Source organism: Berghia stephanieae, chromosome 7 (genome assembly GCF_034508935.2).
Source record: "Berghia stephanieae isolate SIO BIC M18660-M18661 chromosome 7, UCSD_Bste_1.3, whole genome shotgun sequence".
In the NCBI taxonomy this organism is placed as follows: domain Eukaryota; kingdom Metazoa; phylum Mollusca; class Gastropoda; order Nudibranchia; family Aeolidiidae; genus Berghia; species Berghia stephanieae.
Genome location: NC_088366.1, coordinates 45,833,516 through 45,856,005, shown reverse-complemented (window position 1 = coordinate 45,856,005; position 22,490 = coordinate 45,833,516). Strand labels below are relative to the sequence as shown.

At 37.3% G+C, this 22,490-nt stretch overlaps 1 protein-coding gene across 1 annotated transcript in view; it reads left to right on the top strand.

Annotated features, from left to right (window-relative positions):
• Positions 1-22,490, top strand: part of LOC144977356 (uncharacterized) — a 65,964-nt gene that overhangs the window by 17,803 nt on the left and 25,671 nt on the right. The window contains exons 3-10 of the mRNA XM_078922457.1: positions 4,767-5,465; positions 13,179-13,300; positions 17,351-17,454; positions 18,353-18,520; positions 19,210-19,451; positions 20,562-20,773; positions 21,244-21,360; positions 22,170-22,362. Of these exons, the coding sequence (XP_078778583.1) occupies positions 5,291-5,465; positions 13,179-13,300; positions 17,351-17,454; positions 18,353-18,520; positions 19,210-19,451; positions 20,562-20,773; positions 21,244-21,360; positions 22,170-22,362 (1,333 nt within the window). The 5' untranslated portion in view covers positions 4,767-5,290. The remainder of the gene's footprint in view (positions 1-4,766; positions 5,466-13,178; positions 13,301-17,350; positions 17,455-18,352; positions 18,521-19,209; positions 19,452-20,561; positions 20,774-21,243; positions 21,361-22,169; positions 22,363-22,490) is intronic.

The following is a 22,490-nucleotide window of genomic DNA, read 5'->3' as shown; positions in this document are numbered from 1 at the left end:
GTCCAAGGAAATCTCAATCTCTCTCTCTCTCTCTCGCTCTCTCTCTCTCTCTCTCTCTCTCTCTCTCTCTCATATATATATATATATATATATATATATATATATATATATATATATATATATATGTTCGACAAATGGATGATGCCAAGTCTGCAAAGATAGATCATCATCAAGCCCTACTGCAACCTCCTCGTGGTGTCGAACGGTAACAGGTCAAGCTGGCCAACTGCAGAGGGCGACAAGAATAGGCAATGGCAAACCATTCTTGTAACTTTGCCGAGTTAACTGCATGAATAAGTCCAAAAAGTTAAACGGTGACAGCGTAAAGGGGAGCATGTTTTCACGGAAGACTGCTGCCTCGCTCGGTTGGGAGCGTGATGTTCGTCAGGTCACACCGAACCGTCAGCCAGTTACTAGGCGAAATAAATTTAACAAATGTGACAAAACCAAAATTGGGACATGGAATGTCAGGACCTGTGCCCAAAAAGGAAAACTAAACAACATTCTAAAAGAAATGAAACGGCTCCAAATAAATATTCTTGGCCTGGCAGAGATGAGATGGAAAGAGCAGGGAACGATGTCAAAACAAGAAAACAACATGACATATAAGATCATATGGAGTGGTGGAACCTCTTTCCAAAAAGGAGTAGGGATGATCTTAGACCAAAAATCAACCAAATTTTACAAAGGGCACGTAGCAATCTCAGACAGAGTTTTGCTGGTTAAGCTAAGAGGACCTGTAGTTGACACCAATATTATTCAAGTTTATGCACCAACAGAAGAGGCGACAGATGCAGATATGACAGAGTTTTACCATTCACTAGACAAAGCAAAACGAATGTGTAAATCACAAGAAGTCCTTATGGTAATGGGGACCTAAATGCTAAGATTGGCAGAGGCAGAGATGGTGACATAATCGGACCACATGGACTCGGAGACAGAAATGAACGAGGAAACATCTGGCAGATTGGTGTAGAACAAATAAATTAATGATTTCAAACACCTGGTTTCAACAACACCCAAGAAGAACCTGGACATGGCAATCACCAGGGGACAGAGCAAGGAACCAGATAGACTTTATAGCAGTATCATCAAGATTCAGAAATGGCATATTAAATTGCAAAACCTACCCAGGCGCCGATGTAGACAGTGACCATGTCCCAGTTGTTTGTACAGTAAGGATAAAGTTTAAAGCTATTCAGAGAACAGCTGGTAGAATAAAGAGGGATTACAGGTTATGCAAAGACAATGGCATACAAACAAAAATGAGAGAAGAATTTGAAAATGCACTCATGATACAAAGCCAAAGTGAACCTGATAACGAAAAATGTGAAAAACAATTTGATATATTCCAAAAGTGTGTCAAAGCAACTACAGAAAAGCATTTACCAATAGCTCAAACAAACAGCAAAATGGAATGGATGACAAATGAAATTCTAAACCTATTTGAAGAAAGACGAAAATGCAACAGAGGGTCTGCAGAATACCAAACATTGAACAACCACATTAAATCCAAATGCATCGAGGCACACGAGAACTATCTAGACTGGAAATGCTGCGAAATCGAAAGAGAATACAAACCCAACCCCCAACAAGCTCACCAAAGAATAAAAGAACTATCAGGGAAAAGGAAAAGCAAAGCAGCAGGAAGTTGTATCCAAAACAAACAAGGGGAACTGCTATTTGAAGAACAACATATAGAAAGCCGATGGGTAGAATACATAGGCGAACTGTACAATGATCCAAATAGAAATGAACCACCACTGAAATTCAAAGAACCATTAAGCGGACCAAACATCACCAAAAGTGAAATTGAACATGCCATGGAACGAATGAAGGATGGTAAAGCAACAGGCCCTGATGAAATATCTGTAGAGGTATTAAAAAGCCTAGGAGATCTAGCAATTGATGAACTTCACATATTATTCAACAATATATACAATACTGGGAAAATTCCAGAAGATCTCTGTAACTCTATTTTCATAGCAATACCAAAGAAAGCAGGTGCAGTCAGATGCGAAAATTTTAGAACTATAAGTTTAATAAGTCACATCAACAAAATACTGTTGCGTATAATTATCAACAGGCTAAGGAATAAGATTAACCCCGAAATCGCAGAAGAACAATATGGATTCCAACCTGACAGAGGGACAAGGAACGCAATATACCTCCTCCGTGTTTTAAGTGAAAGAGCTATACAGGTTCAGACCCCACTATACCTCTGTTTTGTCGACTACAAAAAGCTTTTGATAGAGTACGCCACGAAGAAATACTAAAACAACTGCACTCCATTGGCGCTGATGAGAAAGAGCTCAGACTCATGCAAACATTATACTACACCCAGCAGGCATCTATCAAAATCGGAAACTCTACAGGAAATTCCATTCCTATTAAGAAAGGAGTCCGTCAAGGGTGTGTTGCCTCACCAGATCTGTTTAATCTATACCAAGAAACAATCATGAGGGGCATAAATAATATGGAGGGAATAAAAGTAGGAGGTCACAACATAAATAATATAAGATACGCAGACGATACGGTACTCATTGCAACATCAGAAATCCAACTTCAAAAGATTGTTGACAAAGTGGTAGTAGATAGTGAAGCCAAGGGAATGGAAGTGAATATCACCAAAACAGAATGCATGGTAATACAGAAAAACCCCGAAAACAACAACACCTGCAATATAACGATTCACGGCGAGCAGCTTACCAACGTAGAAAGTTTTAAATACCTAGGTTCAATAGTGACAACAGATGGAAGATGTAACCGAGACATACGAGCAAGAATAACTCAAGCCAAACAGGCCTTCATGGACCTGGGAAACATTTTGAAAAACAAACAGATGTCGTTCGGGATTAGATTCCGAGTCTTGAAGTGCTACGTGTGGCCAATCTTGTTCTACGGATGCGAAAGCTGGACTACAAATGCAGAAACACAAAAGAACATTGAAGCTTTTGAAATGTGGTGCTTGAGAAGGATGCAGAGAATATCGTATACCGCACACAAAACGAACGAAGAAGTGCTAAAACAAACATACCAACAAAGGAAACTAATGCCCTTAATAGTGGATCGACAACTATCCTTTTTCGGACACATAGTAAGGAAAGATAAGAATGAATACCTGGCAAGTTGTGGAAAAATACCTGGTAAACGCGCCCGGGGGAGACAAAGAAAAACACTCATAGACCAACTGAAGGGCTTCACCAACCTAACAATCCAAGAGCTGTTTGAAAAAGCAAGAGACAGGGAGGAATGGAGAGAGATAATTCATGCAGTATCCGAAGCCTGGACCAGGCATGGAACCTAGAAGAAGAAGATATATATATATATTATACTAAATATCCATATACGTACCTACTAATCTGTCTGTCCATCCATCCATCCAGCCATCCATCTATCGTTCTATCTATCTATCTATCTATCTATCTATCTATCTATCTATCTATCTATCTATCTATCTATCTATCTATCTGTGTGTGTGTGTTTGTGTGTGTGTGTGTGTGTGTGTGTGATACACTTCATCCGACCACCACACAATACCCATAGGCAACAAAGTGTCCAATGGAATGCTACATTTCATTAGGACATAAAACCTTGTCTACTTTCTTAGAAATGTTTTCTATGACCTGACTAGGGAAATGGGATTTCCCTTGTTTACCGCGCCGGTTTTATTTGTTGTTTTGTTTTTGTTGTTGGTGTTGTTTTTTGTTTGTTTGTTTTTTTTGTTTTTTTTTGTTTTGCTATGACGCATTTACGTTTTCTTGTGTTACCTTTGTTATTGCGGACAGTTCGTGGGATTGTTGAACGTTTAAGTCTTGGCGTAATTCATTGATGGATAATTTAAATTTGAATCAAATACATAGATAAATGGATAGATTAATGAAAATTATGATATAACAAGATTATTAATATATTAATAAAGATTTAAAAGTAACATAGAAATAAATAAATATATCAATCAATACAGAAACAGATTAATAAATTAATAAATGAAATGATGACTAGATATATGGGTAAATACATAAATAGATAGATAAATGATAGATACATTGATAAAATATAAATATATAGATAAATAGAAGAGAGAAAAAAAGATAAATAGAGAAAAATATAGATAATAAAAGATATATAGATAAGTAATAAGAGAAATATTTTTTAAAAATAAAAAAAAAATCAGATAACTAAATAAGTAAATAAATAAATGAATAAATGAATGAATAAATACGAAAAAGAAAAACCCATGATATTATGATCGTACATTATATTGCATTGTTGAATCATTGGAATGATTCTATGGTTGTCGTCAGTGAAGCGTGTCCGATTAGTTGACGGTTATGTTGTGTGTGGAATGTTGTCATGTATTACACGTCTACGTTATTGTTTATGTTTGAACCACGCGCTACAGGGATCGGCAAACGTTACAATAGCCATTACGCACATGGAACTATTTTTTTTAAAATATGTTCTTTTGGGGACACGATAGCTTAGTTGGTAGAGTACACGCCTCGATTGAAAGGGGGTGGTATCGATCCTGACAATAGTCGAGTTTTGTCTTTTTTTATTTGTGAGCCCCTCTCGCCCCCGTCCCCAGTCCCCAACCCCTTCCTATCAGTGACTGTTGGATCTGACAGAAAGTACTTTGCGATAGTTTAGCATACTGTCCAAATGGTAGCAAGCAATTGCCATTGTCCATTTCAAGGGTTTGTTCCCTCCACTGTTCTGAATCTAACATCCCCTCTCTATCGTATATTCTGTCTCATCCACAGATAACCAGATGCGACTTCCCTGTGTAAGAAAGTATCCCAGAGGATCCAGGAAAGAAACAGAGCTCTGTGATATGTTTCATCCAATCAACCATTCTCCTGGATACACCATATAACAACTACCAACAATTCCCCTGGATACACCATATAACAACTACCAACCATTCTGCTGGATACACCATATAACAACTACCAATCATTTTCCTGGATACACCATATAACAACTACCAACCATTCATCTGAATACACCATATAACAACTACCAACTCATGGATACACCACATAACAACTACCAACCATTCTGTTGAATACACCATATAACAACTACCAACTACTGGATACACCACATAACAACTACCAACCATTCTGCTGGATACACCACATAACAACTACCAACCATTCTGCTGGATATACCACATAACAACTACCAACCCTCACTACAAGCACCCACCATTCAGCTTAGAATCCAGTCTAATGAGCTGCCTGGCCATGCCAAGCAGTGCTCGACCTGCCGGTGGAGGTGAAGAATGCTGTTGTCGTCGTTGTCATCATGGTCACCCCAGTCATTTCTGTTGTTCTTGATAGTGGTCAGCCTGTCATGGGGAGGAGACATATTTTGGTGGACGCCTGCCTCAGGCAGTGGTGTGGGTGGAGGTGGGGTTGGGATGGTGGCGGCTATACAGTGTCACATCAAGAACAATGGTGAGTTGAGTTTTTTGGGTTGTTTTTTTTTCTTTATTTAATTAAATTCCCTTTATTCATCCTCATGGGGACATTTTTCTTTAGGGTTTCTCTAGAGAAAAGACTTGAGACAACCCAGGGGTCATCTGCACTGTAAGTAAGCAATAGGGGTTAAGGTCATTGCTCATGGAAAACTTGAGATGCTGACAGCCGGGATTTGAACCCAAGTTTTCCAGATGGAAGTGTAATACCTTATCCGAGTCGGCCATCTCACCCATTTGCATTTACATGAATCCTGATACCAACCAACATGGCTGGACCAGAAAGATTTGTTGACTTTAAGCAAGGTTGATATTTTATTCACTATCAGTAGAACAACAAGGGATGTTGACTTTAAGCAAGGTTGATATTTTATTCACTATCAGTAGAACACACTTACATGAAGAATACAATTTGGGACCAACAAGGGATGTTGTCTTTAAGCAAGGTTGATATTTTATTCACTATCAGTAGAACACATTTACATGAAGAATACAATTTGGGACCAACAAGGGATGTTGACTTGAAGCAAGGTTGATATTTTATTCACTATCAGTAGAACACACTTACATGAAGAATACAATTTGGGACCAACAAGGGATGTTGACTTGAAGCAAGGTTGATATTTTATTCACTATCAGTAGAACACACTTACATGAAGAATACAATTTGTTACCAACAAGGGATGTTGACTTTAAGCAAGGTTGATATTTTATTCACTATCAGTAGAACACACTTACATGAAGAATACAATTTGGGACCAACAAGGGATGTTGACTTTAAGCAAGGTTGATATTTTATTCACTATCAGTAGAACACACTTACATGAAGAATACAATTTGGGACCAACAAGGGATGTTGACTTTAAGCAAGGTGATATTTTATTCACTATCAGTAGAACACACTTACATGAAGAATACAATTTGGGACCAACAAGGGATGTTGACTTTAAGCAAGGTTGATATTTTATTCACTATCAGTAGAACACACTTACATGAATACAATTTGGGACCAACAAGGGATGTTGACTTTAAGCAAGGTTGATATTTTATTCACTATCAGTAGAACACATTTACATGAAGAATACAATTTGGGACCAACAAGGGATGTTGACTTTAAGCAAGGTTGATATTTTATTCACTATCAGTAGAACACACTTACATGAAGAATACAATTTGGGACCAACAAGGGATGTTGTCTTTAAGCAAGGTTGATATTTTATTCACTATCAGTAGAACACATTTACATGAAGAATACAATTTGGGACCAACAAGGGATGTTGACTTGAAGCAAGGTTGATATTTTATTCACTATCAGTAGAACACACTTACATGAAGAATACAATTTGGGACCAACAAGGGATGTTGACTTGAAGCAAGGTTGATATTTTATTCACTATCAGTAGAACACACTTACATGAAGAATACAATTTGTTACCAACAAGGGATGTTGACTTTAAGCAAGGTTGATATTTTATTCACTATCAGTAGAACACACTTACATGAAGAATACAATTTGGGACCAACAAGGGATGTTGACTTTAAGCAAGGTTGATACTTTATTCACTATCAGTAGAACACATTTACATGAAGAATACAATTTGGGACCAACAAGGGATGTTGACTTTAAGCAAGGTTGATATTTTATTCACTATCAGTAGAACACACTTACATGAAGAATACAATTTGGGACCAACAAGGGATGTTGACTTTAAGCAAGGTTGATATTTTATTCACTATCAGTAGAACACACTTACATGAAGAATACAATTTGGGACCAACAAGGGATGTTGACTTTAAGCAAGGTTGATATTTTATTCACTATAAGTAGAACACACTTACATGAAGAATACAATTTGGGACCAACAAGGGATGTTGACTTTAAGCAAGGTTGATATTTTATTCACTATCAGTAGAACACATTTACATGAAGAATACAATTTGGGACCAACAAGGGATGTTGACTTAAAGCAAGGTTGATATTTTATTCACTATCAGTAGAACACACTTACATGAAGAATACAATTTGGGACCAACAAGGGATGTTGACTTTAAGCAAGGTTGATATTTTATTCACTATCAGTAGAACACATTTACATGAAGAATACAATTTGGGACCAACAAGGGATGTTGACTTTAAGCAAGGTTGATATTTTATTCACTATCAGTAGAACACACTTACATGAAGAATACAATTTGGGACCAACAAGGGATGTTGACTTGAAGCAAGGTTGATATTTTATTCACTATCAGTAGAACACAGTTACATGAATACAATTTGGGACCAACAAGGGATGTTGACTTGAAGCAAGGTTGATATTTTATTCACTATCAGTAGAACACACTTGCAGGAAGAATACAATTTGGGACCAACAAGGGATGTTGACTTTAAGCAAGGTTGATATTTTATTCACTATCAGTAGAACACAGTTACATGAATACAATTTGGGACCAACAAGGGATGTTGACTTTAAGCAAGGTTGATATTTTATTCACTATCAGTAGAACACATTTACATGAAGAATACAATTTGGGACCAACAAGGGATGTTGACTTTAAGCAAGGTTAATTTTATCCAATATCAATGGAATACACTTAGATGAAAAACAGAAAATTTGGGACCAACAAGAGTGTCCTATGTTATTTTTGGAACTCGACTATTTTCCTTCCTGAAGGGAATAGGCTTCATATTTTAATCAGTTGTTTGAAGTGATTGACAAATTTCTTATCTATTATTATGAGGTGTTCTTTTTGTTTTATCCATCAGCCTTAAGTTGTTGTTATTTTTTTTATATTTCAATTATTATTTTTTAAACTTCCTCGTCTCCTTCTTAGATACACGGCAACTAGTCCTCCTCTTTACTCCATAACACTTAGATTTCCTTTGATATGACCACGCCAGCACCGTGCATCCACGATCCAGCATTCCATCTGTTCACGGTCAATTAACCTTACCGTGCACATGGTCCATACAGATGGTCAAGGGAGGTTACTCTCCCTGTTCTAGTCTGTGTTCCTCTTATACCAGGTTTCAAAATCAGTTATAATTCAAATTTGAACGAATGAACAATATTTAATTTCCCATCAGTATACAGAATAATGTTTAAGCTATTTCTTGATATCTTTTTCATTTCCCTCAGTTAAATGACTAGGATGCTGTGATGTGTCAGATTCAGAAGTGTATTTCTTGAGTGAATTTTTTATGTGACTTACGTCATTGCGTTTTAATTAAATTGTGCACTTTGAAATGTAATTTAACCATTCACTTTAGAAAGATGAAAGTTTCCTCTCTGATTTACACATAAATTTGAAATGACTAATAATCACATTTCCCTAAAAAATTTTTTTTTTTCTTTCATAATATAATCAATACGTCTCTCTTAGCAATATATTTTAGGATTATAATTATTTATTCACATTCTGTTTTGTTTTTTGGGGGGTTTTTGTTTTGTTTACTTTGTTTTTGTGTTGTGTTTATTTTGTTGTTTATGTTTATTTATTTACTTATTTAATTTGCTTTTTTTAAAGGACCACATATTTTAGGATGATGGAACATTCAGAAATAGACCATAATGATAAACTTAATAAACTGTGCAGATTGTGCTCTGGCACACGGAAAACCCATGACTTCTGATGATATTAAAGAGGCGGAGGGGGCGGTGGTGGCATACATGCACAGTTACAGACACATATCCCATACACATTCACCCCCCAAACACCACATACTAGAGTCACATTACATTCCACGGATTGATAGGCATAGTTTTGAAAAAGGCTTTCATGGGGAGACGGGGGGGGGGGGGGGGGGGGATGTTGCATTCCACTATTGCAAAGATAGAAAAACGGTCATCATGTTTAAGGTCAGAGAGTAGGAAACTTGCTTGCATCATGGTAACGTCTTTATTACAAACAGATCCAGAGCCAAAGTTTTGCAATCTAAGTAAAAGAAATCCTTCCAAACCATTTCCTCCTCACACAGAATCTGATGTTGCTATTTTGTAGATTTGGACACTTACACAAAATTCCTAGATTGTATCTGTCATTCTTCTGTCCAGTACTGAATTTATCAAGACCACATATCTGGTTTTTCTCTCACCAACTCAAGTATTCTTGATAAACATCTATGACAACTGTCAAACTCACTCAATGCACAGACAACATAAACACACAATATTAATAATATACTACCATAATATTGGATTATTGGATTGAATATTGGATTGGAAGGAAGGACATCTTATCAAGCTTCCAAAGAAAGGGGACCTCAGTAATTGTAATAATTATCGAGGCATCACTCTTCTTTCTATCCCAGGAAAGGTTTTCAACCGTATTATTTTAGAGAGAATTAAGAATGCAACAGATGCTAAACTGCGGGACGAACAGGCAGGTTTTCGGAAAAACCGTTCAACCACCGACCAGATTGCCTCTCTGCGAGTCATAGTAGAACAGTCTATAGAATGGAACTCTCCTCTTATTGTCAACTTTCTGGATTACGAGAAGGCTTTCGACAGTATTGACAGAGCAACATTGTGGAAAATTCTGGCACATTATGGACTCCCTGAAAAGATAGTAAACCTCATTAAGGAAATGTATGAAGGATCAAGTTGCAGGGTTGTACATGAAGATCAGCTTACTGACAGCTTTGAAATTAAGACTGGTGTCAAGCAGGGATGCTTGCTCTCTCCATTCCTGTTCATCCTTGCCATTGATTGGCTAATGAAGGAAACCTCCAAAGGGAGAAGAAATGGGATACAGTGGACCCCTGGACACAGTTGGATGATCTGGATTTTGCAGATGATCTGGCTCTTTTGTCCCACACCCAGGACCAGATGCAAGCAAAAACCACAATTATAAACAGCCTGTCGGAATCAATTGGTCTAAGAATTCACCCTGCAAAGTCAAAGGTCTTGAGGATAGGTACGCGTCAAAGGGAGCAGATCAAAGTAAAAGATCAGGAACTCGAAGATATAGACACTTTCTGCTATCTCGGAAGTATAATTGACAAGGATGGAGGCACGGAAGCAGAGGTGAAAGCACGAATAGGAAAGGCACAGGCTGCATTCACATCTTTGAACAGAGTTTGGAGAACTAAAGATATCTCCCTTCAACTAAAGCTAAGACTTTTCAACTCAAACGTGAAGTCTGTCCTACTGTATGGATGTGAAACTTGGAACGCATCACAGGCATGTATAAGGAGGGTACAGATTTTCGTAAACAGGTGCATGCGTAAGCTACTCAGAATAAAATGGATGGATAGAATAAAAAATGAAGAAGTATGGAAAAGAACACAGCAGAAACCAGTGGGAGAGGATATAGGAAGAAGACGATGGAGGTGGATTGGACACACGCTTAGAAAGAATGACTCAACTATAACAAAGAAAGTATTGGACTGGAACCCTCAGGGCAGAAGATCAAGGGGAAGGCCACGAGGAACATGGAGAAGAATTAAAGAAGCTGATATACAGAGAAGTGGTAAGACCTGGAATGAGATAAAAAAGTTGGCTCAGGATAGAGAAGGATGGAAACTGTTTGTCTGTGGCCTATACCCTGACCCAGGGTGAAAAAGGCAATGATGATGATAATATATCCATATACACAACTATTACAAGGTTATCTTAGAGCAAACCACCAAAACTGTCAAGTATTTCTTCATGTTATAAGACTAGGACAGCTAGCTTGGAAAAAGTGATACTGGCATGGACAGCTGTGATTGTTTCATTTGGCTTGCAGGCAGAAAAAGGGTTGGTTGACTATATACTTTATCTATCTGTCTACAGTCATATCAAAATTCAAGTGAATGTTAGGTGAAGTAACTGGACTATGAATTTTTTTGTCAAACAATTTATAATTAGTACAATTTACAATATATCCCATTTTTAAGAAGTGAAAATATGATGTTATCTTGCCTCTAGAAGTATGAAAATTGTTGTGTGCCTAGTCAATCTTATTGTAAATATATTTTCGATGATAAATATGTAAAATTCGTCTCATATATATAATTATTGCATGGTTTTTGATGACAAAAATGCAATCATCATACAACAGAAATAAGTTGTTATCCAGGTAAAATTTTGCCTGCTCTGATAATCATTGACCGTGACATGACCTGAAGAGGCGCGTGCAAGCAACTCTGCTGTAGGTATACTAAGTTATCAGGCTTAGTTGCCGTGGATAGTAGAGACTGACATGTCACATGCCAAATGCCATAGATTAGACGACACGTCACATGCCAAATGCCATAGATTAGACTGACATGTCACATGCCAAATGCCATAGATTAGATTGACATGTCACATGCCAAATGCCATAGATTAGATGACACGTCACATGCCAAATGCCATAGATTATAGACTGACATGTCACATGCCAAATGCCATAGATTAGACGACACGTCACATGCCAAATGCCATAGATTAGACTGACATGTCACATGCCAAATGCCATAGATTAGATTGACAAGTCACATGCCAAATGCCATAGATTATAGACTGACATGTCACATGCCAAATGCCATAGATTAGACGACACGTCACATGCCAAATGCCATAGATTAGACTGACATGTCACATGCCAAATGCCATAGATTAGATTGACATGTCACATGCCAAATGCCATAGATTAGATTGACATGTCACATGCCAAATGCCATAGATTAGATTGACATGTCACATGCCAAATGCCATAGATTATAGACTTGACATGTCACATGCCAAATGCCATAGATTAGATTGACATGTCACATGCCAAATGCCATAGATTAGACGACATGTCACATGCCAAATGCCATAGATTAGACGACACGTCACATGCCAAATGCCATAGATTAGACTGACATGTCACATGCCAAATGCCATAGATTAGACTGACATATCACAAGCTAAATGCCATAGATTATAGACTGACATGTCACATGCCAAATGTCATAGATTAGACTGACATGTCACATGCCAAATTCCATAGATTATAGACTGACATGTCACATGCCAAATGTCATAGATTAGACTGACATGTCACATGCCAAATGCCATAGATTAGACGACATGTCACATGCCAAATGCCATAGATTAGACTGACATGTCACATGCCAAATGCCATAGATTATAGACTGACATGTCACATGCCAAATGCCATAGATTAGACTGACATGTCACATGCCAAATGCCATAGATTATAGACTGACATGTCACATGCCAAATGCCATAGATTAGACGACATGTCACATGCCAAATGCCATAGATTAGACTGACATGTCACATGCCAAATGCCATAGATTATAGACTGACATGTCACATGCCAAATGTCATAGATTAGACTGACATGTCACATGCCAAATGCCATAGATTATAGACTGACATGTCACATGCCAAATGCCATAGATTAGACGACATGTCACATGCCAAATGCCATAGATTAGACTGACATGTCACATGCCAAATGCCATAGATTATAGACTGACATGTCACATGCCAAATGCCATAGATTAGACGACATGTCACATGTCAAATGCCATAGATTAGACTGACATGTGATATGCCAAATGCCATAGATTAGACTGACATGAAACATGCCAAATGTCATAGATTAGACTGACATGTCACATGCCAAATGCCATAGATTAGATTGACATGTGATATGCCAAATGCCGTCTATGTTGGATATTTATCTAATCCTATCATCCATGTATTTTGATTCCCAGACCAGTTTCCCGTCCAGGAGCGATATTTCCACCATGCCAATCAAGAACTCTCCATCACCCTGGAGGACAGTGACAGGAAATCACATCAAATTGCCAATCGGATTCTACAGATTCTGCTCTTGGTATGTCGTGGTGGCCAAACACAAACATTAGGGGGGGGGGGGGGGAACCCAACATAATCTTATACTTATAAAGAAACAAACAAACTTGAGCTTCCATATTGGGCAATATCCACGTCCTTGGTTTGAGTCCCACAGTGAGTTGAGCAAAATTGAATTCTTGAAATAAGGCGTTTTACCCACATTCTCTCACCACACTTAGGTGTGAAATGAGTACCTGGCAGGTAACAGCATTGTCTATGTGTATAATTGTAATAGTGCCTTACAGGTGTCATAGTGTTACAGTTGATTCAGGACTCCTTGCAAAATTGAGCAAATTCTAGTGGATATTGCACTATATAAACGCATGGAAAATGCTTACATTGATTCATGCCAATGTCTCAATATTCAGGTCATGAGCATCACATTACAGTGCGGCTATGTGATCTTGTGGTATGACACTCGCTTTCGGATCGGAAGGTCCTGGGTTCGAGACTCGCTCTGCGTATAGTTGAGTCCTTGGTAAAGGCTCTTTACTCACATTCTCTCACCATAAAATGAGTACCTGGCTGTTAACGGCATTGTTTCTGTTGGGAAAAAATTGCAGTGTCGCCTAACTGGCATCATGTCTTGTTCTACATGTTACATGTTGCTGTTGGTCAGGGACCCCTTGTAAAGCACTTTGAGCACGTTTAGTGGATATTGCGCTATATAAAAGCTCAAGTTTTTAAAAATTATTCAAGTATAAAAATATTTTACTTTATGATGAAACAGTTCCAGTATTTCCAATTGTTTTCATTTTTATGATAAAAGGAATTTAACCGGTATGAAATGTAAATTTAGCGAAGAAGGTTCTCGTTAGTCAAAGCAAAATCAAATAGAAATTGGTGAAAAAGAAATCAAGTAAGACAGACATCACATGAATAATTAAAGATGATGATGATTATGAGGATGAGGCTGGTGACAATGACGATGATGACTATTATACTAGATGATGAGAATGTTCCTGAAGATGATGATGATGATGATGAGGATGATGATGATGATGATGATGATGGTGGTGGTGGTGGTAGTGGTGATGATGATGTTGAAAGTGATAATGAGATCAAAATGTTAATATTACACTGTTTACAAAATGTTTTTTTTTAAATCCTAAACCAAAATACAATTACATCATATCTAAGAGTGATTTGACACACAATGTCATTCGAATGTCAATGTTCCCCTTACAAGTCATTGCGATGAATAAAAAAATAAAGTGAGTAGATGTGACTCATATATAAGGGAACAACACAAAACAAACAACGTTTCGGCCCTTGGCCTTCGTCAGGAGACAGTAAACAAAAACACAAACAAATATGTAAATTGACAAAATATCACATTTTGTCAAATGTGGAAATAAAGGTAATGTGAGGAAAGGGCGTCGACATATTTGTTTGTGTTTTTGTTTACTGTCTCCTGACGAAGACCAAGGGCCGAAACGTTGTTCGTTTTGTGTTGTTCCCTTATGTATGAGTCACATCTACTCACTTTATTTTTTTATCTCCATTTTATTGGCTCATTTAGGCACCTCTAGCATTGCGATGAATGAATGGCCATGGAATGACAAGATAAAATGTTGACACGACAGGCATTACAACTAGACGGATCTAAATAGAGGACATGCGCTATCTCTGACTATAACATGCATTTTTACAAGTCTGTTTCTATAGAACACACGTTCTCTATAACATGCCTTGTTACAAGTCTGTTTCTATAGAACGCACTATCTCTATAACATGCATTGTTACAAGCATGTCACTATCACATGGGGGATAACTCATCCAATTCAAGTTTTAAATTTTTTCTTTTTACATGTTTTAAATGATAGAATTAGTTTGGTGATGAGTGTTATTTGTCACCAGCCATCTCAAATTAGTATTATATCAGAGATGACCGACCTGGTGTGCGGTTATGTGGTCTTGTGGTATGACACTTGCTATTGGATCGGAAGGTGCTGGGTTCGAGCCTCGTTCAGCGCATATTTGAGTCCTTGGAGAAGACTCTTTACTCACAATCTCTCACTGTACTCTGGTGTAAAATGAGTACCTGGCCGTTAACAGCGTGGTCTCTGTCGGAACAAATTGTATTATCACCTTATAGGCATCATGTCTCGTTCTTTATGTTACATGTTGCTTTTGGTAGGAATCCATTGTAAATCGCTTTGAGCATGTTTAGAGGATATTGCGCTATATAAAAGTTGTTTTTTTTGTGTGTTTTTTTTAACATTTCATTTTCATCTTTAGTTATAACAGGGTTAACATAAAATGTCTTCAATGAGGAGAGTCTTGGTGAGATTTTACTTTATGTTTGGATTGACATAGAAAAAATCATTTGGCCTGCGTTATGTGACTATTTTGATCTAGTTATCATCATTATCATCATCATGACAAAAAGATAAGATAATAAATAAAAATTGATAGAATTCCCCCCCCCCCCCCCTAGTTATCACTTTGGGTAAATGATTTGCCCCTACTGCTGTATTCTGAAAAAAAAAAACGAAAAACAAACATGCATTCAAAATTTTGGCTAGAAAACTCGTCCTTCTTTAAATATTGATCGATTAAAATGACCCTCGTCTTGGCAAAAACTCTCAAACCTTTGACTTTCTAGGAAGACTTTTCAAGTCCTAAGGTTGAAAGTTTTTGCCAAGATGAGGGTAATTTTAATTGGCCGATATCCAAAGGATGAGTTTTCTGGCCAAAATTTTAAATACCTTATTTTTTTTTCAGAGTATGGCAGTCTAGGGTCTTAGATATTGTTGTTGGTAGCACATCTGACCAGTAATCAGAAGGTCTGAGGTTCGATCCCCAGTCGAGGTAGACTGATTTTTTGGGATGTTTTTTTTTTCTTGTATTTTTCTTCCTTGCTTTGTCTGGCACTTTTCACACACACTTGTTCAGATCTTTATCTTACACTGGTGCCTGCTCCTTAATGTCTTAATTTGATAAATTGTGATTTTTTAAAATCATGACTTCTTTTGTCTCTCTGGGTGGGGTTCCTGACCTCCCATAGTTGACAGGGAGGTACATACTGTGTCCTCTAGATTTCTGTCTTTGTCGTGGAATGAGATTACTTGGTTTTGTCTTGGCCCTGGCCGGATACCTTGGCTGGAAGGGAAACAGTTAAATGTATAGTTAGTTTTGAGAGATGATTTTTTTTCATTGTAAATCATCTCTCTGTTATTTTTCCTTTTACATATGTATGATTGAGTGTGTTCCTCTTGGCAGGGACCTGTTCTTGTGTCTGGATGATGCATTTAATGATCTCAAACTAAGTACACTGATAGTGGGTTCTTGGAATCTACATCTGTTTCCTATTCGAACCAATTCCCCTTTGTCTCTCTTATTCTTGGATGCTTTTATTGGAATTTTAGAACTTTTTACTATCCCATTTTCTTCCTTTTTACTGGCGCTGAAATGACATAAATGTGTTGCAAGCGCTGTAAAACCCTTAAAAACAAACAAACATCTTCTGTCTGTGCCACAGTCATCATCAACAAATCGTACCTGCTCTAAGACAGACATTGACGTTCATGGCTCTCTCCAGTCTATCTTGTCTTCTGGTTGTCTCAGGAAGTCGATTACTCAAGGGTTTTCCATGTCAGGGGTTCTAGGGCTTGCAACAGGATGTAGATTGTGTTTATGGGTTCAAATCGTGGATTTGATTAGCTACTGGGGTGGTTTTGCTCTTTGGATGCGCATTTTGTAGACATTTTCCTTTGTCCAACCATATAGAGTTGCTGGTTATGTTAGATTAGGTGAAATTACTTTACAATAGACTAGTGTTCTATTCAAAGGGTAGCAAGCAATTGTAACTGGGTTTGACATGACACAAGTCAGTTATGGCTACGATGGTGGATTCAATTTTTAAAAGTCTACACATTTTCTGAATATCTGTTCATTTTTTTCTTAAACTGAAATGAGGAGAGAATTTTGCAGGCGATATTTAACCCCTTTAAACCCATTTGAAAGACATTTTTGTGATTGTATTAGGAAAAAAAATGAATGTAATCTTTTATCTCTATTTCGCCAGGAGGTTGCTGGTTATAAGAAAGTGTCAATCCGTCATTGTCCTCTCTACGACAGGCAAAACATTACAGCTGTGCTGAACAGAATATCAGGAAGAATGGCCTCTAAGTAAGTCTTACAAGGTTGCCAATTTTCCGTATATTTACGGAATTCAGTATGTTACAAACCCTCAGTATATTTTCCAATCACCTGCTAAATGAAAACAAAACTGAATATATATTGTCTTTTTACTAGAGAGTTTAGCTCTCAGAATGTTTGGGTAAAAGTTCAGTAAATGTTTGCCTCCTGAATTGGCAACCCTGGTGTTATTTCACCTTGCCAAAAACGAAGGGAACAGGCAACAGTGCCAGACATAACAGAAAGCAAAAAAAAATATATATATGTATATATCAGCCTACTTTGAGAGATCTGAAGTTTAATTCTCAGTCGAGGCACGATTGATTTTTTTCGTGTTTTGTCTTTCTTTCTCTTTTATCTGGAATTTTCTCAGCTTCATGTTAAGACAGTCATTTATGATAATCATTGAACATGCCATACACGAAAGCTTTTGATTTGGAGTTTAGAAATAGGTTAGAGACAACTAAATGTCTTAACTGAATATCTGAAGCAATCTAACCATTCATGATTTTGTATCAAGGTCTTGCATGTATTTGTAAGTGTGTGAGAATGTTTACATGCTGTGTGTAGATGTATTTGTATGTGTGCATTATGTATAATATTATGTATGTTTGTTTTTGTGAATGTTTTTTTTCATTTCATAACCCAATTTGTTTGTTCATTGTATACCTCACATGAATTGCCGTTTGTTTGGGAAATAAAGAATATTATTATTATTATTATTATTATTATTATTATTATTATTATTATTATTATTATTATTATTATTATTATTATTATTATTATTATATTATTATTATATTATTATTATTATTATTATTATTATTATTATTATTATTATTATTATTATTATTATTATATTATTAATTTTGTTGTCGTCTTATTCCAGACATTGTCAGCCTCCGGTTCGCAACGTGAATGGCATTCCAGAAACCAACGTCTACCTCGAGGCATGGATGGATGCAGAATTTAACAAAGGCCCCTGGTTGGCGTGGAGGGGAGGGGGTGTCAGGCCCCAGTATCTGATCGATTCGGGCCCTTTGGGACCTCAAGGAAGGTGGGTTAACAAAGGGAATAGCTGTAATTTAGTTTTATTATTGCCTTAGAGGCGTCGTGTTTGTCCTACCTGTTAAGTCTTGTTGTCGGTTAGGGACCCCTGGTAAAGCACTTTGAGCATGCTTAATAGATATTGGACAATACTTATGCTCAAGTTCTTTATTCATAGTCTGAATGCAGTCAGGATCCCTTTACAGGGCCTCCAACCGGACAAGAGGAAACCTGTCAAATATATGTTGCCACAATCTAGAGTGGACTTGTCATCTTCACTCGTTTCTGCCCTCAATTATAAGACTGTGGAACAACTTGGATAGCTCCTGGTAAAATATTTGTGAATGCTGAGCTGACGAGTCTTCCATGAGGAAGTTTCAGCTTGAAGATAAGAAGAAGAAGAAGAAGAGGAAGAGGAGGTGAAGAAGAAGATAGAGCATAGATCATATGACTAAAAAACAGAAAAAGAGAAATTTTCATAACATGGAAAAAATTATAATTCATCAAATTTTGAAATAGTTGTAGATCCCATACAAGGTGTGTGTGTGTGTGTGAACAGAATTTGAAGTGTTGGAATTTCATTTTGGATTTAATGATAATGATTAACATTTTTAAAATGTTTGCAATTCCCGCTGATCACATGACGTGTGCTTTCTATCCATTAACATAAATTATTATCATTTCGATTCTATCCAACAGATTGGGTTGGTACGTGCCGGCTTACATGGTGCAAGAAATGTGGACCTTAAATCAAATGGTGGTGGACCACTGGCGGGCCCTGCAGTTGACACGAATCACCCGTAAGCTGTCGTGGTGGGGAAAACCGGAGTTATCCAACTTTAAACCGGACTACAAGTCTGGGGCGTATCTCAACAGAAGATGTCCGGAAAACACCAAAGGCCTTAGACGTAAATGTGCTACGCTGTTTGCAGGATATAAAGGTTTGTGGATTGGACGAGTGGAAAAAAATATATTTAGAATACATGGTCAGTTTTAAAGACAAATGTGAAATAAATACCTAGCCGGTAACAGCATTGTTTCTGTCAAAGATTTTTGCTTTTGAATACACCTCACAGGCATCATGTCTACTCCTACATTGTAATTGTTGCTGTTGGCTTGGGACCCTTTGTAAAGCACTTTGAGCACGTTTAGAAAAGTTTAAGTTTGTAAGTTTTCAATGTATAAGTGGTCCATCTGGCATCACAAAAAGTTTTAGACAAAGCTAGTTAGATGCCATTCCTTGTTGTATCAGACCTCTTTTTATTTCAAGATCATTCATGTATTTAATGTTTAAAGGTTTATCGTCATATGTTACAGTGAATGACATAAGCAGTCGGATGGTGAAAAGATTTGAACTGAGATTTTGCCAAGCTTAGTTAGAAGGTTAATTTTTATCAAAAATGAGTTCTTGTCATAAATGATTAAATCAAACCTTTTTGTACATATCAAAGCTTAATTTCACGTCTAAATATTTTTTGCAGCTAGTCAAGTTGAAAAAGTATGAAATTTGAGCAAAGTTGCTGGATACCTTTCTCATACTTCTGACCATAACTTCATGAAAAATCACCCAATTTACTTCAAATAAAGATTAAAATGCTCTTGGGAGCATATTCTTTCAGAAAATGCAAAACAAATTATGCAAATCCAAATTTTTCACCTTCCGACGGATTATGTCATGCACTGACACATTTAACACTGACATTGTGTGTGACCAAAAACATGGATTGGACTTTTAGATAAAAATGGAGGAGAAAGTACATTTGTTAGATTTCTTAGATTATGGGAATGCGAGCTTGCTCTCATTTGTTGACGTCATCATTATTAATATTATTATTATTATCATCATCATCATCATCGTCTTTGTCGTCATCATTATCATCATCATTACAATAATTATCATCATTATCATCATCATCACCATCATCATCATTGTCATCACCGTCTATCATTTAATCAGCTTACAATTCACATTAAATCACGAGATCGTGAAAAGATCATATATTATACAAGTTCTAAACCCCAATTTCTTTTTATCTATCTTTGTCGTTTAGATGTTGATAGTGGATTTCTGAGGTCCCAGATCGAATCTCTGGAGCTGGATGTGGACATTGTGTGGTTGGAGGACATGCTGGACGAGTTCGTCACCCTCCAGGTGAATGCCAGACAACCCATTCTCTTCTTCAACTGGAAACCCAATTCTCTGACCTCCCTGGGCCGTTTCAACAGGATCAGTTTTCCAGACTCGTCAGCCTGGCATCAGAATGTGAGTTGTCCTTTAGAACTAGAAGGTTTATGGAAATGGGATTTTTTCCTGTTTCGAAATCGTTAAATGGACAATAGCAGTTGTGTTAATCTATTGCAAAGTATTTACCGACTTCACCAACACCATCGTCATCATCATCATCATCATCATCATCACTATTCTCATCATCATCATCATCACCATTCTCATCATCATCATCATCATCACCATTGTCATCATCATCATTATCGTCATTATCACGACCATTGTCATCATCTTCATCATCATCATCATCATCATAGTCATCAGCATCATCGTAAATATAATTGCTGTCATCAGTCAATCGAGGAAATAAGCATAAACCTCATTTAAATTGTCTTCATCCTCCAAATAATCCCCATCATCATGTTAAAATATTATTTTCAAGATTTACAAATGAATAAATTAACCTGGAATATTTAATTCCATCCATTTTCTCTGGCTTTTGTTAGAATCCTCATAAGGGCGATTTCCCTGTCAACCAGCTGACCAAAGTGACCTGGGCAGCGTTGAAGACTGGTGCTCCGGAGGCGTTCTACATAATCAGCAACATGACTTTCACCGATCAGGTTAGAAATAATCATATAGACAATGGTTTTCAGCATGCGATAGTGGCTTTAATGCTGGTGGAAACACAGTGCATTTGTTGTTGTTGTTGTTGTTTTGGTGGTAGTGGTGTTGTTATTTTCTTAGGTGCTTTTTTTTCTTATTTTCTTCTGTTAATCCTTCTATTACTTGTAATTCCCCTCACTCTAATCTTCCTCCTCCTACTCCTTCTCTTCTTCTTCCTCCTATTCCCCTTCCCTTTTCTCATCCTCATTATAATTGTCATCAATATCTTTTGTTATGATATATCAACCACTCTTCTGCGTTTCAAACTGTCCATGATTTTCTCTCTATTCCAGGAATACCAGAAAGTATCTCTCTACCTTCTTCTCCTTCTCTTCTCCCTCCATCTAATCTTCTACCTCCTCCCCCTCCCCTATTGCAAACTGTCCATTATTTTGTATCTATTCCAAGAATACAACCAGATAGCATCTCTCTATCTTCTTCTCCTTCTCTTCTCCCTTCATCTAACCTTCTTCCTCCTTCTCCTCCCCTACTCATAAATGTCCATTATTTTCTCTCTAGTCCAGGAATACAACCACATAATATCTCTCTACCTTCTTCTCCTTCTCTTCTCCTTTCTCTTTTCCCTCCATCTAATCTTCTTCCTCCTTCTCCTCCGCTATCCTAGCTGTCCATTATTCTCTCTATTCCAGGATTACAACCACTTAGTAACTCTCTTCCTTTTTCTCCTTCTCTTTTCCCTCCATCTAATCTTCTTCCTCCTTCTCCTCCCCTATCCTAACTGTCCATTATTTTTTCTCTATTCCAGGAATACAATCGGATAGTAGGCCACGCCTCCAATGAAACGTCTGTGGAGAAAGTGGCCTGTGATTGGATTAAAGACAACGAGAACAAATGGACAAGATGGCTGCCCCGTACGCTCAAGGAGAAACCCAAGATCTTTCTGGGTGGATTATTTCCCTTGAGTGGCAAGTCTTGGTCTCAGCCAGGACTTGTGGAAGGTGAGAATGACAGATGGCTATGGTGCTACCCTTAAATATAAAACTGGCATGTGTACAGATTGAATGAGTTATGATCATACAGAGATAGTGGACCAGGAAATCAATAGACGAAGAAAAAAGGGGCTTAA